This window comes from Diplotaxodon limnothrissa, linkage group LG18 (genome assembly GCF_057381915.1).
Source record: "Diplotaxodon limnothrissa isolate DT_005_m linkage group LG18, D_limnothrissa_male_GT1.1, whole genome shotgun sequence".
NCBI classification, from domain to species: Eukaryota; Metazoa; Chordata; class Actinopteri; order Cichliformes; family Cichlidae; genus Diplotaxodon; species Diplotaxodon limnothrissa.
The window spans coordinates 4480920-4499528 of NC_140613.1; the positions used below are offsets into that span (position 1 = coordinate 4480920).

At 41.6% G+C, this 18609-nt stretch overlaps 1 protein-coding gene across 1 annotated transcript; it reads left to right on the top strand.

Annotated features, from left to right (window-relative positions):
- The first annotated feature begins 282 nt into the window (after nucleotides 1-282).
- LOC146612900 (uncharacterized) lies at nucleotides 283-15922 on the top strand. The gene is made up of 3 exons (XM_085378374.1): nucleotides 283-426; nucleotides 6123-6360; nucleotides 14427-15922. Exons 2-3 carry the CDS (start codon nucleotides 6138-6140, stop codon nucleotides 15836-15838), a joined length of 1635 nt encoding a protein of 544 aa, XP_085234500.1. The 5' UTR covers nucleotides 283-426; nucleotides 6123-6137; the 3' UTR covers nucleotides 15839-15922.
- The last annotated feature ends 2687 nt before the right edge of the window (nucleotides 15923-18609 follow it).

Sequence of the window (18609 nt, forward strand, 5' to 3'; positions counted from 1 at the left end):
TAATAGTAATTTGGTATGGCTTCGCGGGCCAAATGTAATTAGGCTGCGGGCCAAATTTGGCCCACAGGCCAGAGTTTGACACCTATGGTTTAAGTCAATACTTGGCTTGGATCACTGGGGAACTAAAATTCTTTATTCGGGTTTCTGCAAAGCACTGGACTGTTTGGAAGGACTTTTATTTGGACTACGAATGACCTGAGGAGGGCAGCAGTGCGCCAGTTCTACTCGAAATTCTAATAGAAGAAGTATAGCGGAAATGACGTCACTCAAACTCCACAACAAACAAACAACAGTGGTTTGAGAGTTTTTCAAGGTAGAAATCTGCTCGGAGGTTAAGAAACAATCGACCAGGGTGAGATCAACCATCAGCGCAGACTAAATTCAACCAGCAGCTCATCACATAAGTGCGTCCCTTTGATTTAAACGGTAAGATTTTAGTATTAAACACGCGGACGAAAGAATCTGTGAGAGAAACCTTCAACTCGCACCACGTGGTTGCCGTGCAGATGTTGTAGGTTATTTATTTTAAAACTGTGGAACGCGCGGTACTTGAGCTCTTTCTGGTCGTACGCAGGAAATCTCCTTTTTTTAAAGATTAAATAACATAGCATTGTGGAGGTATGCAAAGACAGCACCAGGGTTCTCGAGGCTCTTCTGGGAGCCTAAGTATAGAACCGAATAGTGGGATTGTAACGCGCTCTGAGGGTCTCGAAAAGCGCTATATAAATGCATGCCATTATTCCATTATTAAGTCGACCATAAAAACGTCTCCCCGAGCGTGAGTCCTCTATGACGAGCTACCTTTCCTTATCGCCAGTGGGCTCGGCCACTATAAAGGGATGGCGGGCTCGTTTCCCCGAGCCTTAGGCTGCAATGGCTGATGATCGTGGCGCGATCCCAGCCACCATCGATGAGCCTTTTCTGCGAGTGAAATCCTTCGCGGCCAGTGTTCCGGATTAACTGGCGTTGGCCGAACAGATGTGTGGTAGACTTGCTTTTCAGTAGCCGCTACCAACAAAACAGCAAATAAACACCAAATGTGTCATCCGTGACATTTATAAGGTTACCTCAAACACACTCCCTCAGTCTTGTTGCTCTTTAATAACAAAATGTTTAGAAATGTCGCGAGTTTACCTGGTGATATTCTCGTGCGCGAGGCGATCGCGAAAACGGCAAACAATTAACACCACGCCGATGTTGTTCACAGGACAGCAAGAGTAAACGATCGGGAGAATCTTGTCTTCGTTATTGTTCCCCTCGTACGTGTTATTACTCCGATTTCAGCGTTTTCGCTGCACAACTAAAACGTGCAGTTTACTTTATGTTCACTCAAATTGAGTCAACTAGCGCCACCTGTGGTCAAGTGCCTAAAGCCTACAGTCAGATTAACTTGTGACACACATCTGCACCTCGTTTGAATTAGTTTCATGCACAATACATTTGCCATGTTAATGTATTCTCTACACAGGCAGGCTATGATAACAGGATGTGAAATATTAATGTGTCATATATTTGTTCAAGACGTATTTCTTTGTTATGGGAAAGAAAATTAAAATCATGATAATCAACAGGACTGGTGATTTCAATGACTTTGTGTATATAATTTGTCATTTTCTACTGATGTAGGCCAAAAATAAATGCATAATATAATTATATAAAAAAGGTTTATTTGCAAGACACAAAAACAGAAAAAATTGAAAGTTACAAATGTATTGTGCTGCAGATGTCTGTGTCACAAGTTGATCTGGCTGTAGGCTATGGCACCTTGCCACGGGTGGCACTAGTTGACTCAACTCCATTTGACTGTACACAAAGTAAATTGCATGCTTTTGTTGAAAACCGAAAACTACTGCTCTATAAGCTTGTTATTTGCTTTTGAAAATAAAATGTTATGTGCTTTCATCTATAGGGTTAGTTATATAAGTGACTTAGTTTATAAATGTTATTATCTGGCTTTTTCAGTGTTTTATTGTTTCCTGAGTGCATCAGTTTGGCTGAGATTAAAGTTACAGTTTTCACACAGCTGAATAAACAGTAAACTGAACAGAAATGTGAGATGATTGAGAATTTACTCCAATGTCCTGTTATATTTGAGGGAGCAAAGAGCAGACTGCTGAATTGATTGTCTCGGTGGTGTTTAATCTGCAAATTTAATTAAAAGTTTAATGAACTATCATCTTGTCTTTATTTTTAGTGAGCACATACGTTAAACACTTTAAGCTGTAAGCTAATGATAGTTATATAAGAGCAGGTGCATACTGGTGCAATAAGCTGTACGTTTTACAACAATGGATGCATGATGTGATTAGTTGACTACCTCAAAAATAATCGTTTGGGGCAGCCCTAGCTGGAGTACCCAGAGAGAACCGACACACTGAGGAGCAGAACATGCAAACTCCTGAGTCGAATTAAGAATCTTCTTGCTGTGAGGCAACAGTGTTAACCACCATCTTAAGTACCGTTTAAATAATTTACATGATATTAATTCATTATTTTTACTGCAATTATTTCGTAGTTTGAAAATAATGAAAAACAAAACAAAATACTGGTAGGTGTTGCAGCTTTAAGCACAAATCAGCAAACAAAGTGAAACAGCCTTTAATTTGAAATTTGGACTCCGATCATAGTCAGGTGGTGAAAAACACTCTAAAATTCTCCATCTAAATATACATTTTAATTGTGTGGATGCTTTAAGCACTATTGAGTTCCTTCTTGGTGTTTCTGTACACTTTTCGCCGTGGATCTACTTCCACAATTTTCAGCCGATTTTCACCGTTCAAATTTTAAACTATTCTGCTATTTCTGCTAATGACGGCTATGTCTTTTGGTATTTTTCACTATTATACTTTTTAAAATATTAAGCTTTTTTCCTTTAATTTGAAATGAATAGGAAACTTCTGCAATTCTGCTAAAACTTAACTACTTCTTCATATTTTCACGTAGAACAACCATTCAAACTTTAAAATGTTCTCAAATTATTGGGCCATTCAGGTATAAATCAGCTTTTTCAAATCTTTTACTGTTTTACTTTTATGCCTCTTAAAGTTTTGAGTTGCAAAATTGTGATTTTTCACAAAATACATGCGTTGTTATGGTTGCTATGCACTTGGCTTCCAGTGTGCCACTGAAGGTTTCGCAGTCTTCTCTTCATGTCCGAACAACTTCTTGCTACTTGCTCAAATTTCACTCAACTTCCACAAATTATACAACAAAACGTAGGTATTTTTGCTGGCTTTCTGAAAATGTCACTATCATTGTTGTGGAATTTATAGAATTTTTGCAAATCTCCTCAGACCAACACAAAGTCGCAAAACTCTCCATAGAAAGTCAATGGAGAGTTTGTTCAAAATCACCGCTTGATTTCTGTAATGAGAGGCATATTCGAATCGTCATATCTCCTTAACGAAGCAAAGTTAAGACATGAGGCTTGTCCCAGTATATCTTCAGACACTCCTGACACTCACAATTAAAGAATTTCTTTCTCACCTATTACCGTTCTGAAATGAGTTGGACTCGTTTGAGGGTAGGAAATTCGTCCTTCGCTCAGATTTCAAACTCTGGAAATGAACCACTTTTTTCTCTCGTCATAACTTTTTGTTGGATTTCCACAGAGACCTGAAAATTTCCATGACTGTTCACCAAAGCCTGCTGTCTCTTACGGTGAAAGAATGATATCGATACTCCAAATAGATTTAGAGTTACAAAGCGTTTTTTGAAGGCAAGTCAAGGCAGTTTTTGCTTTGCTCTACTCAGTTATGGTGCATTACAAGTCAAATATCTTTAATAATTCATATTTTAATGATAAATTGTCAACACTGGAAGATTCCCCCATCTCTTCTGAACAGAACGATGTAAGAATGACCGCTCTAGCCCCTACGGTTAGGAAATTATGGTCATTTGTTTGAGGGGAGTCGTCACTATGAGAAACAGACTGCAAAAATCCTGTGTCTCTCTGTGCTGCGTGCACCTGTTTTGGCGGGGAAAAGTACACCGCCTCTCTGATTGGTGGATTCAAATTTTGCAGCTCCCAGCCTGCTTGACTGAGCTGGAAACTTACTTCTCTCTCCCTGTGTGTGTGTGTGTGTGTGTGTGTGTGTGTGTGTGTGTGTGTGTGTGTGTGTGTGTGTGTGTGTGTGTGTGTGTGTGACAGAGAGAGAGAGAAATCCTTTTAATGGGATGATCTCATTGTAAGATTAAAATTCAATATATTTAGACTGGTTTACTGAATTGGATCTTGTGTGTGTCTCTCTCTGTGCATGTGTGTTTCCTTATGTGTACATATTTGTGATTGTGTGGCTGTTATATATTTTTTTGCTGATTTTTTTCATTTAACAAGTATATTTGAGGGACCCTCAGCATGTTCAGCATTTTTTCAGCTGTCCATTTTGCTTTTCCAATTTTTCTGTTTAACTTATTACTATTGTGCTAAATCATACTATTTCTGTTATTTTATAAGATTTGTGCTAAATATAGTGTTTCTGCCAAATATAGTATTTCTGATTAATTATAGTTTTTCTACCAAATCATAGTACAGTATTTCTGCTTTTTATAGGATTTGTGCTTAATATAGTATTTCTACTAAATGTAGTATTTATGCTTAATCATACTATTTCTATATATTTCTGCCAGGCAGCCAATCCTCTGTGAGGACTCAGACATTCAAATGCACATATCAGGGCCTGCACGGCTTCCCAGCCAGCCAATCATATCTGAGGTCTGCCGTTCCTTCTCTCGTCATATCTCAGCGACGGATGTACAGAGAGCAATGAAAATCGCGGTCAAAGTACACCAAAGTCCGCTGATTCACCCAGTACAAGAATTATGCTTCTAGTCCACCTAGTTTTTGAGTTACATGACGTTTTGTAACTCCAGAAAACGGCATTTTTCGCCTCTCACCGCAATCTAATTCTGACTGCTCGTCACCCTGTTTTTCAAGGCACCCGCTCTCTTTCCCAGTGGCGCAGTTGGTAATGACACGGGTCCGCAAACCAAAGGTTGTGGGTTCGATTCCACCTTGGTCAACATGTTTTTTTCCCCTACAAATTAATACACTATCACAGACCAGTAATTCATATTCATCATTTATTACAATTCTGCAAACTTTTATGATTTTACCAGCTTTTCTAATATGGACCTCACATTCTTGTTAACACTCCATGGCACAAATACTCTTCCCTTTAGGCTCTGTGTATGTGTGTGTGTGTGTATCAATATTTCTCCCATTTTAAAGTATTACTCCTCCATAATTGTATTTCTGTTAAATCAAGGTTCTTTTATTACATCTTAGTACTTCTGCTCAATCATAGTATTTTGCTAAATCATAGTATTTTTGACAAATCATGATTTTTGTGCCAAATCATAACATTTGTGTTATGTTAAAGTATTACTACTAAGTGGAGGAATTTCTGTCATGTTACAATATATGTCCTGATTACAGTATTTCTGCTAAATCATAGTATTTCTACTATATTATATTTTTCTTTCTAAATATAGCACTTCTGCTATATAATTGTATTTCTGCTATGTTATAATATTTGTGCTAAACCAGAGTATTTGTGCTGAAACATAGTATTTTTTCCAAATTATAGTATTTGTGCTAAAACATACTATTAATTTAAAATTACAATATTCATAGTTCATCACAGTGTCTCTGGTAAAACACAGTATTTCTGCTATGTTGTACTATTTTTCTAAATCATAGTGTTTCAGTAATGTTTAAGTATTTTTGGATAAATATATTCTTTCTGTTATCTTATACTATTTCTCCTAAATTCTTGTATTTTTGAGAAGTTATCATGTTTCTGGTAAGTTACAATATTTCTGCTAAGTTCTGCTATGCTATTGTATTTCTGCCAAGTATTATGTTTCCTCTAAGATATTGCAGTTCTGCTAAGTTATTACACTTTAGCAAAGTTCCTTTACTTCTGCAAAGTTTTTACAATTTCTGCAACTTTTCAGCTTTTTCAGCTAGTTTTTGCATACAGCTTCAGCTTTAAAGCATCCACACTGCATTTTCGCAAGAAATGCAAATTTTTCTAGTGATATAATTACTTTTGCTCTTGAAACATTTGTCACATTTGTTCATTTTTAATTTCTCCCGTCATCACTTGTCTCTTTTCAAGAATTCTCAAAACAGAATGAAGAGTAAGGATGAGGAGGTTCTCGCAGACCAACAGGTCTGTAACCAGGAGAGGAGCTCCAGTCTGAAGCAGGAGGACCCAGAGCCTCCTCAGATTAAGGAGGAACAGGAGGAACTCTGCACCAGTCACGAGTTTGAACACATCATGGTCTGGACCGGGCAGGAGAGGCTCAGACTGCTGGATACCATCTGGAAACCTGAAATACAGATACAAAGCAAAGGTATGTGAAACTATCAGGAAGGCAGGAATGAGTGAAGCATCAGTGATGTCTGCACTGGGAAGAAGGAAAAGGCGCCTTAATATCTGTTATTGTTGCTCAGTTATCTTTTAGGAGCAGTTGACAGTCCCACAAATTGTGGTTTTCTGGAAGCAGAAACGATGTCTCACAATGTCTACAAGGGGTCACTGTAGACCATAGATTTGCTTCATAGCATGTGGCTCGCAAGTTTGCTAATAGTAGGCAGCGTTGGAAAAGTTACTTTTAAAATGTATTACAGAATATATGTATTTTGTAATGTATTCAGAACTCGTTACTCAGTGAGTGTAATGTATTCTGGATACTTTGGATTACTTAATATATTCACATGCTTTTTACAACTACATGAATTGCTGTGTGATTTATTACTACAGGGAGTGCAGAATTATTAGGCAAATGAGTATTTTGTCCACATCATCCTCTTCATGCATGTTGTCTTACTCCAAGCTGTATAGGCTCGAAAGCCTACTACCAATTAAGCATATTAGGTGATGTGCATCTCTGTAATGAGAAGGGGTGTGGTCTAATGACATCAACACACTATATCAGGTGTGCATAATTATTAGGCAACGTCCTTTCCTTTGGCAAAATGGGTCAAAAGACGGACTTGACAGGCTCAGAAATCAAATCAAATCAAATCAAATCACTTTTATTGTCACATCACATGTGCAGGCACACTGGCACAGCACATGCGAGTGAAATTCTTGTGTGCGAGCCCCACAAGCAACAGAGATGTGCAAACACAACAACACAAACGAGCAAAATACAAGAATGGCCAACCTGAAACTAATAAATATATGTACAATGTATAATAGTGTATGCATTTCTGGATGTGTATACTAAATATTTTCCTACGTGTGTGTGTGTGTGTGTATACACATTTTTACAAATTAAATAGTAAAAAAAATAAAAATAAAAAAAAATAAAATAATAATAATAATAAAATATATAAAATATACAGAGTTGAAACATGTGCAAAAATGTGGCGTTACTGTACAGTATGGAGTGCATAATGTTGAAGTTCCAGTAGTGAAGCTGAGGTGTCTATGACGTGTTCAGCAGTCTGATGGCCTGATGGAAAAAGCTGTCTCTCAGTCTGCTGGTACGGGACCGGATGCTGCAGAACCTCCTTCCTGATGGAAGCAGTCTGAACAGTTTATGGCTGGGGTGACTGGAGTCCTTGATGATCCTCCCCGCTTTCCTCAGGCAGCGCTTCCTGTAGATGTCTTGGAGGGAGGGAAGCTCACCTCCAATTATCCGTTCAGAGCACCGCACTACTCGCTGGAGAGCTTTGCAGTTGTAGGCGGTGCTGTTGCCATACCAGGTGGCACAGTGATAGAAGGTCCTGAGGATGCGGGGGCTCATGCCGAATCTTTTCAGTCTCCTGAGAAAGAAGAGGCGCTGCTGCGCCTTCTTCACTGTTTTGTTTGTGTGTACTGACCACGTAAGATCCTCAGCCAGATGTACTCCAAGGAACCGGAAGCTGCTCACTCTCTCCACAGCAGCGCCGTTGATGGTGATGGGGGTGTGTATTTCTCTGCACCTCCAGAAGTCCACTATCAACTCCTTTGTCTTTGCGACGTTGAGGGTGAGATGGTTGTCTTGACACCAGTGGGTCAGGGCGCTGACCTCCTCCCTGTAAGCCGTCTCATCACAGTTGGTGATAAGACCCACCACTGTAGTGTCGTCCGCAAACTTCACAATGACGTTGGAGCTGTTAGTGGCTGTGCAGTCGTAGGTGTAGAGTGAGTACAGGAGAGGGCTCAGTACACACCCCTGTGGAGCACCAGTGTTCAGTGTGATGGGGGATGAGGTGATGCTGCCCAGTCTGACCACCTGGCATCTGTCAGACAGGAAGCTAAGGATCCAGCTGCAGAGGGAGCTGCTCAGTCCTAGATCCTGCAGTTTCCTGTCCAGCTTTGAGGGAACGATGGTATTGAATGCTGAGCTGTAATCTACAAACAGCATTCTCACATACAGTGGGGCAAAAAAGTATTTAGTCAGCCACCGATTGTGCAAGTTCCCCCACTTAAAATGATGACAGAGGTCAGTAATTTGCACCAGAGGTACACATCAACTGTGAGAGACAGAATGTGAAAAAAAAAATCCATGAATCCACATGGTAGGATTTGTAAAGAATTTATTCGTAAATCAGGGTGGAAAATAAGTATTTGGTCACCTCAAACAAGGAAAATCTCTGGCTCTCACAGACCTGTAACGTCTTCTGTAAGAAGCTTTTCTGTCCCCCACTCGTTACCTGTATGAATGGCACCTGTTTGAACTCATCATCTGTATAAAAGACACCTGTCCACAGCCTCAAACAGTCAGACTCCAAACTCCGCCATGGCCAAGACCAAAGAGCTTTCGAAGGACACCAGGAAAAGTATTGTAGACCTGCACCAGACTGGGAAGAGTGAATCTACAATAGGCAAGCAGCTTGGTGTGAAAAAAATCAACTGTGGGAGCAATCATCAGAAAATGGAAGACATACAAGACCACTGTTAATCTCCCTCGATCTGGGGCTCCACGCAAGATCTCATCCCGTGGGGTCAAAATGATCATGAGAACGGTGAGCAAAGATCCCAGAACCACACGGGGGGACCTGGTGAATGACCTGCAGAGAGCTGGGACCAAAGTAACAAAGGTCACCATCAGTAACACACTACAACGGCAGGGAATCAAATCCCGCAGTGCCAGACGTGTTCCGCTGCTGAAGCCAGTGCATGTCCAGGCCCGTCTGAAGTTTGCCAGAGAGCACATGGATGATACAGCAGAGGATTGGGAGAATGTCATGTGGTCAGATGAAACCAAAGTAGAACTTTTTGGTATAAACTCAACTCGTCGTGTTTGGAGGAAGAAGAATACTGAGTTGCATCCCAAGAACACCATACCTACTGTGAAGCATGGGGGTGGAAACATCATGCTATGGGGCTGTTTTTCTGCCAAGGGGACAGGACGACTGATCCGTGTTAAGGACAGAATGAATGGGGCCATGTATCGTGAGATTTTGAGCCAAAACCTCCTTCCATCAGTGAGAACTTTGAAGATGAAACGAGGCTGGGTCTTCCAACATGACAATGATCCAAAACACACCGCCCGGGCAACAAAGGAGTGGCTCCGTAAGAAGCATTTGAAAGTCCTGGAGTGGCCTAGCCAGTCTCCAGACCTCAACCCCATAGAAAATCTGTGGCGGGAGTTGAAAGTCCGTGTTGCTCGGCGACAGCCCCAAAACATCACTGCTCTCGAGAAGATCTGCATGGAGGAATGGGCCAAAATACCAGCTACTGTGTGTGCAAACCTGGTAAAGACCTATAGTAAACGTTTGACCTCTGTTATTGCCAACAAAGGTTATGTTACAAAGTATTGAGTTGTATTTTTGTTATTGACCAAATACTTATTTTCCACCCTGATTTACGAATAAATTCTTTACAAATCCTACCATGTGGATTCATGGATTTTTTTTTCACATTCTGTCTCTCACAGTTGAAGTGTACCTCTGGTGCAAATTACTGACCTCTGTCATCATTTTAGGTGGGGGAACTTGCACAATCGGTGGCTGACTAAATACTTTTTTGCCCCACTGTACGTGTCTCTCTTCTCCAGGTGTGACAGGGCAGTGTGTAGTGTCAGGGCTATGGCATCATCAGTGGACCTGTTGTGGCGGTATGCAAACTGTAGAGGGTCCAGTGAGTCGGGTAGTGCAGAGCAGATGAAGTCCCTGACCAGCTTCTCGAAGCATTTGCTTACGATGGAGGTCAGGGCTACAGGTCGCCAGTCGTTCAATGAGGAGGTGGTGGAGGATTTGGGTACAGGGACGATGGTGGCCATTTTGAAGCAGGCTGGGACTACAGACAGAGAGAGGGAAAGGTTGAAGATGTGTGTGAACACTCCAGCCAGCTGAGCCGCGCATGACTTGAGGACGCGGCCGGGAATCCCGTCCGGACCAGTAGCTTTGCGCGCGTTCACCTTCCCGAAGCACTTCCGCACATCCTCCTCAGACACAGTGTGCGCACTGACGTCATCCGCGGTGCGCACACTGTCCGGTCTCATGGTGTTCGCTGCGTCGAATCTAGCGTAGAATACGTTTAGATCCTCACACAGAGAGGCCGTGGTCTGCGGTGTGCTGGTTTTCCCTCTAAAGTCTGTGATCGTGTTTAGTCCCTGCCACATACTCCGAGGGTTGTCAAACTGTTGCTCCACCCTGTCCCTGTACTCACGTTTGGCTGCTTTGATCGTCTTCCGGAGTTGGTAATGTGCGTGTTTGTAGTCCGATGTGTTCGCGGAGGCAAAGGCGGTGTTCCGTGCCGCCAGTGCCGCGCGAACATCTCTGTTAATCCAGGGTTTTTGATTTGGGAAGGATTTAACTGTTCTGGATGGGACGACATCTTCCACGCATTTCCTGATAAATGCACAGAGTCTGTGTATTCATCAATGTCTCTGGCGGCCACGTGAAACATTTCCCAGTCCGCGTGATCAAAACAGTCCCGCAGCGCAGACTCCGATTGGTCCGTCCAACAGTGCACCGCCCTCCGGGTTGGAGCTTCCTGTTTCAGCTTCTGCCTGTAGGCGGGCAGGAGCAGGATGGAGCAGTGATCTGATTGGCCGAATGGGGCGCGGGGGAGGGCTTTGTACGCATCCCGGAAAGAGGTGTAACAGTGGTCGAGTAGCCGGTTTCCACGTGTGTTAAAAAGGATGTGTTGATGGAGTTTTGGTGAGACTTTCTTCAGGTTTCCCTTATTAAAGTCTCCGGCTGTGATAAACGCTGCCTCTGGGTGTGCGGTTTCCTCACTGCTGATCGCGCTGTACAGTTCCCTGAGTGCACGGTCAGTGTCGGCTTGTGGGGGTATGTAAACAGCCGTAATAATCACTGCTGTAAATTCCCTCGGTAGAAAAGTCAAAAATAGTGAGATATCTCGCAGAGGGATGCAGCAGTCTCAAAATTGCAAAGCTTCTGAAGCGTGATCATCGAACAATCAAGCGTTTCATTCAAAATAGTCAACAGGGTCGTAAGAAGCATGTGGAAAAACCAAGGTGCAAAATAACTGCCCATGAACTGAGAAAAGTCAAGCGTGCAGCTGCCAAGATGCCACTTGCCACCAGTTTGGCCATATTTCAGAGCTGCAACATCACTGGAGTGCCCAAAGGCACAAGGTGTGCAATACTCAGAGACATGGCCAAGGTAAGAAAGGCTGAAAGACGACCACCACTGAACAAGACACACAAGCTGAAACGTCAAGACTGGGCCAAGAAATATCTCAAGACTGATTTTTCTAAGGTTTTATGGACTGATGAAATGAGAGTGAGTCTTGATGGGCCAGATGGATGGGCCCGTGGCTGGATTGGTAAAGGGCAGAGAGCTCCAGTCCGACTCAGACGCCAGCAAGGTGGAGGTGGAGTACACAGATATCCCCCTAAAATAGCTAAAACTAAAAACAAACTAAAAACTACTTCCAAAAACATTCAGCTTTGATATTAATGGGTTTTTTGGGTTCATTGAGAACATGGTTGTTGTTCAATAATAAAATTATTCCTCAAAAGTACAATTTGCCTAATAATTCTGCACTCCCTGTATTACTGAAGGATACTCCTCATACAGGTACCAACTAGACTTTTAAATCTTAATGTAAAATGAGTATCAGTAGGTTGGACATTAGGTACGGCTACACTTTTTGCTGGGTCTCATATAGAAAACTATTCCGCACGTATATGAAACAGGTCCGTGGCTCCAAACCGTAGTAAAGGGAACCCCGGGGTATTCCGTTACTACCCAACACTGTTGGTAAGGCACAAATATGGCAAAACTAACAACAGTTAAACGAAAAAGCAAAACAGTTCTTTAACCTAATTCCTAATACAGCTGGGTGTAATTGTCACAGGACAGTACAGCCGCTGCTAGGAAATTAGTGCTAAATAATTTTACCAACAAAGTATGAAAAGTTTGGAATACTCTATAGATGAGACAAACAAATATTACTAATGTAGGATTCTAATTAGAACTTAAACTTTATTTTCAGGGGTACAGGAATAATGTAAACTAAAAGGAACAAGCCGAAGTGTGTTGGTTGAGAAAGTAGAAACAATCTTGTGTCTAGTTAATGTTGAAACCTGAAAATGAGTTCATATTATGATGCTGATTGTCTTTATTTGTTAATGGATATAAAATTTCTACAGATACAAACCCAATTAAACCCAATTGGACATTGTAGAAGAAAAACAACAAAACAAACAAATATACAAAACATTTGCTTATTTTGAAATTGAAGATAGCAACAGAAAAGTCAGGACGGAGCCATGTTACCACTGTTTTCTGTCTTCTTTTAACAACAGTTAGTGACCTGAGGAGAGCAGCTGCTGTTTTGAGTTTCTTCCCATTTTTCTCTGATATAAGATTCTAGCTGTTGAACAGTCCTGGGTCTCCATTTTCATATTTTTCACTTTCATGCAAAATATTTTCAGTGGATGAAAGAAACATTTGCCATGTCTGCAGGCAGGCCAGTTCACCACCTGGACTCTACTACTACAAAGCCATGTTGTTGGAATAAATGCAGTATGTGGTTTAATATTGTCTAGCTGATGCAAGGCCTTCCCTGAAAAGCCCGTCGTCTGGATGGGAGCATTGTTGAGTTAGAAACTTGACGCCTAAGCAGCCAGTTTGATGGGAAATTCCATCACAGAAGAAAGTTTTTGACCTGAGCACTAAGAACAAGCAAGTCATCCTCATTAATCCAAAGGATGCCATGTCCATGTTTTCAAAAAAAAATTCAAATTCTGCTTCAACTGACGACAATTGAGACCAAAAACCTAAAATCCGAGTAGAAAAAAAGTTATATTTTTTACTGTAAAAACCACAAACGTGTTTAAAAAAAATCATTTTCGAAACTTAAAATGCAAATAGAAATTGTACATTTCTAAAAATTATGCACACGTTTTGCAAATATTATAGTACATGGTACTATGTACCTAAAAATGCACACATAAGACGTAGAACTGACACAAAACAACACAACGACTAAACTACACCCTAACTATACCCTCCAAACATGCTAAATGTCACAAATCTCTCACGCATCAAAACTTGCTCTCTCTCTTTCTTTCGCTCGCTCGCTATGACTCGCCGGTGTCACTCCTAAAACCTCCACCTCTTCCCAAACAACAAAATGCCACATGTTGCCACATCATTTTCGATTGGTCAACATGGTACATTTTTTCACTAATGGGGAAGGAAAGGGGTGTTTTGTCTTTTTCTCTCACAAGATAAAAAGGAGTGTTTGCTAGCGCTGTCCTTAAAAAAACACTGTTTTTACAGTTTCTTCCCACTGTAAACACTACTATTTTATTCAGAAAAAAACATTGTGTGTATTTTTTATCATACGTCTGTTTTACGTGGCCTGTCAACACAATTTAAAAACTGGTATAAAGTTTGAAGTCCGCACTTTTGACCCAAGTTGAAATGGAGACTCTGGGTCGTTGCATCTTGTTGCTGTGTTGTCCTAAATTGGTGGTTTGATTTTTGGCGCGTCAGCACGTCCGTCGACCCTCAAGCGTTGACCAAGTTAAGCATGCATTTCTATTGTTGAAAGCTAAACTTGAGACAGAAAGGCCTACAAACAAACAAGACCTGAAAGTCACTGCAGTAAAGGCCTGGTAGAGTATTAAAAAGGAGAAAGCAAGCATCTGTATTAGAAATGAACATGATGGGTTTTTTTTCTCACATTTTTATGCCGTGTTTTCATTCAACCTACTGAATTGAAGCTGAAGGTCTGCACTTAAACTGCATCTGAGGGGTTTTATTTAAAATTCATTGTAGTAATGTACAAAATTAATATGTAAGAAAATGCAGCAAGATCTTTTGATTTGTATGTAGCTCCCCAAACTTCAATTTATTCCGGTGTATCTAAGTGTCAGTGGCGTACGTGGGCGACATGCTCATAGAGAATTTCTAATAGTTGATGAGATGTTTTGTTTTGTTTTTTTAATGTTCGAGTTTCTGTTTTTTTTTTCATTTTATGTTTTTGTTTTTGTCTCTTGAGACTTTTCAGATCAAAAGATCTGTAAGGAGGAAGAGGTTCCTGCAGACCAACAGGTCTCTAACCATGAAAGGATCTCCAGTCTGGATCAGGAGGATCGAAAGCCTCCAGAATTTAAAGAGGAGCAGGAGGAACCCTGCACCAGTCAGGAGGGAGAGCGGCTTCTTCTAAAGGAAGAGACTAATAAATGTATGGTGACTTCTACTCATGAGGAACCTGAACCAAGCAGTGACTTTCTTTCTAACAACTGTCCTCAGCCAGAGTGGAGCCAAGGCCAGGAAGAAAGTGAGCATGTGCACTCAGGATCAACTACAAATGCAAATACAAAGAGGAGAAATCAGAGAAAGCAAAGTGGAGTAGAGAGCCAGCTCATGTCATATAGTCAGTGTAAGCCTGACACAAGTAGAAAGTCTGTAAAATGTGAGATTTGTGGAAAAACCTTTCAGTATAAATACAGACTGCTTAACCATCTAAGAGTCCATACAGGTGAGAAACCTTATTCTTGTAGCACCTGTGGGAAACGATTCATTCAGATGAACGGCTTAAAAACTCACATTAGAACCCACACAGGTGAGAAGCCATATTCTTGTAGCGCCTGTGGGAAAAGCTTTAGTGGCGCGTCAGCATTCAGAGTTCACATGAGAATCCACACAGGTGAGAAGCCACACTTGTGTAAAATATGTGGTAAAACATTCAATCAGGGGGCACACTTGAAAAGGCACATGAGAATCCACACAGGTGAGAAGCCACATTCTTGTAACACCTGTGGAAAAAAATTCAGTGATATGGACAGCTTGAAAACTCATATGAGAAACCACACAGGTGAGAAGCCATATTCTTGTAGCAGCTGTGGAAAAAGATTCAGTGACATTGTGTGCTTCAAAACTCACATGAGAATCCACACAGGTGAGAAACCTTATTGCTGTAGCACATGTGGGAAAGGATTCCGTCAGCTGAGCCACTTAAAAACACACATGAGAATCCACAAAGGTGAGAATCCATATTCTTGTAGTCTGTGTGGAAAAAAATTCAGTTGCATTCTGTTCTTCAAAACTCACATGAGAAGTCATACAGGTGAGAAACCTTATCGGTGTAGCACATGTGAGAAAGGATTCCGTCAGCTGATCCACTTAAAAACACACATGAGAATCCACACAGGTGAGAAGCCATATTCTTGTAGCGCCTGTGGGAAAAGCTTTAGTGACGCGTCAGCATTCAGAGTTCACATGAGAATTCACACAGGTGAGAAACCATATTCTTGTAGCGCCTGTGGGAAAAGCTTTAGTGACGCGTCAGCATTCAGAGTTCACATGAGAATTCACACAGGTGAGAAGCCAAACTTGTGTAACATATGTGGTAAAATATTGAGTCAGACAACAAACTTGAAAAAGCACATGAGAATTCACAGTACATGAAAGTGGAGGAAAGAGTTCAAATGGAGCAATGTTCAAAGCGGAGCTTCACTACAATATATGAGGGAAAAGATTACCTCATATTTAGTTCAATTTGGTATTTTATGTCCGTAACAGTAACAACTGTTTGTTACACTAATTGGTTTGTTACTATGATGAATGTTTTTCTGTACAGATAACTGTACAGATAACATGTATATATTAATTGTAGATGTTAATTTTTTTTTTTTACCTAATCAACTTTGTTATAAAAAACATTTATTATTTTTTTATTGCAAACATTTAATTCATCAATCATTCTGGTTTTCCTACAAAAGATTTGAAATCATTCAAGTAATACCTAAGACCAAAAATCTGGAGTCATTATGGACTGGAAGTCACTTCATGTTGTGATGTTGATTTAGTTAGTTGTGCTTTTTATTTATGTATATTCTGTAGTATTCATTCCACCTCATTTAATTTCTGTATTTAATGTATATAAGTTTAGATTAGTTATTTACAGTTGGTTTACACAGCTTTGTGTATGTATGTGTATGCATATGTAATGTATATATAGACGTGTGTGTGTGTGTGTGCGTGTGTGTGTGTGTGTGTAAGAGAGAGATTTACATTGCTGTGCTTGAGAGCCACCATCTACTGGAACCAAATTCCTTTCTGATTTTTATAGTTTAAAAAGAAATGTCAAAAATGATTATAACCAGGTCTTTGCAGCAAACAACATAACAATGTTCTCCTTTATTTAGCTTTTTTCCACAATTTGTTTCTTGGTGTCTGACTATGTTTTATATAAATTGAGAAACTATTTATTTAAACTCAGATTTTTACAATGGACTTTTTCACCCAGTGTGCTTGAATTTGGGTCTGTTATACTTAAGCCCAGTACCCTGTTCAAATTCTTGGGCAGTCTACAAAGCATTGTAGTTTCATTTGTATTGTGAGAGATGTTAGATTGGGGGGTATTTTATATTCTCGTTTTCACATATTATAGAAATAGAAATAAAAGTAAATTGAAGAGACTGTTCTCTGATGCAAATGTATGTTGACATATGTGACTTCATCCCTCAACTACTGACGCTCACCATGTTGTGTAATGGATGTGAAAACTTTGCCTGTGTTGTTACCACTGGCAAGATGTGCAAAATAATTCAGCAAATTAAAGCATCAGCTTGTTCCATCACCCAGCTTGTTCAGTGAAGTCCGATGCTAACTGGAAATAGAGATAATTCGCCTTCAAAAGTAAATTTTAAGAATATGGAAACCATATAAAATTGCTCAAATACTGAACACAAATCATATTTCTGACACACAGTCTATGGGTGTAGCCTCCAGAGTCACACAACGGTTTTGAATGATCCTGTTATTTAAGCAGAAGACTATCCCACTATAAATGCAGGTTTTCTGTCCTACAGAGGCTCTGAAATCATGACTCTCCTCCAGAGTCCAGACCAGATTGACTCAGCTGCTCTTTATTGGAGTCTCTGCTGAGTTCATTAAACTGCGAACGACTGAAGTCTTTAATGGTGTAAGAGGTTTAAATTTTCTTTTAGTTTGTCTTTCCATCATTTTCTTTATGCACTGCACATAGATTAGCTGTCAGTTGAACTTTATGGGCAGAGCGCTACCCTAGTTTTATTTTTGTTTTTTGTCTGCAACTTAATGGAATTAAACAGAAATTAGCAGAACTTTCTGTTCGTTGATCATATTGATGTGGGGGTAGGGACAGGCTTAGGGCGTCGGGGGATTCCCCAGGAGCATCTTCCGTGGAGGGCTCAACCCGGGGTTGCGGTCATGGCCTGTTTAGGGCTCTGTTGGCTCTTAGGTGACGGTTTCCTCGTGGATGCGTGCAGTGGGCCTAGGGGAGGGTCTGTGCTGACGGACATGGGTTACTGACCTGGTAGCCTGGCTGCCCCTGGGTGGGTCCGGGACGGGCGTGGGGTTCTGGGGGTGCGCCTTCTTCTTGGCTGGGGCCCTGGCTGGGCCTTGGGGTTTGGGTCCTGGTTGGTGTGTCGCCGGGGTTGTTGGCGAGCGGGTGTATGGGGGCCCAGCCCTGGCGCAGGGTGCCGCCAGAGCCACCTGGGGGACTCTTCAACTGGTGGGGGGGGGGGGGTGTTACATCTTGCAGGAGGTCTCCTCTCTCCAGGAACTCACTCTGCAGGAGGGGGAGATATAGGAGAGGTGGAGGAACATCTCAGCCTGGGTGTCTATTGTCTTGTGTAGTCTGGAAGCTGAGTGGATGACAGAGTGGGTGCAGTTTTCTCTGTGGTGGGGTCGGGTGGGCTGTCCCGGGCTCTGTGGGGCCGGGCGGCGCTGCTGAACCGGTCCGGATGGGCCTGGGCCCCCTTTCCCTGGTGGGTTGCAGAGTATGGGGGTGCCTACTGGGGTCAGCGGGGGAGCTGGCCCCAGGGAGGGGTCACTTGCCCCTCCCTTCCTTCCCTCCCCATCTCCAGCTGCCTCAGTCTTCCCGCTCCACCACAATCACCCACACATGTAGGTCCTTGGGGTAAAGGTGTGTCACCAGGGTGCAGGTAAGGCATCCCCCCCTCTGTCCCCTTCTGGCTGCCTGTCCCTCAATTTTATCCCACAACTTAGACATTACTCACACTCTCATAACACATACATATAGGATCTTGGGGGTGTGCACACTACACGGCATCCAGAAGACCTTTAGGGTGTACAACCTCACCCCTGGCATTGTTGCCCACCTCTCAATTTTAAATACACATAGACAATGAGGGCTATCAGGAGGGGCTATGCGCTTAACTGCTGCTCTCTGG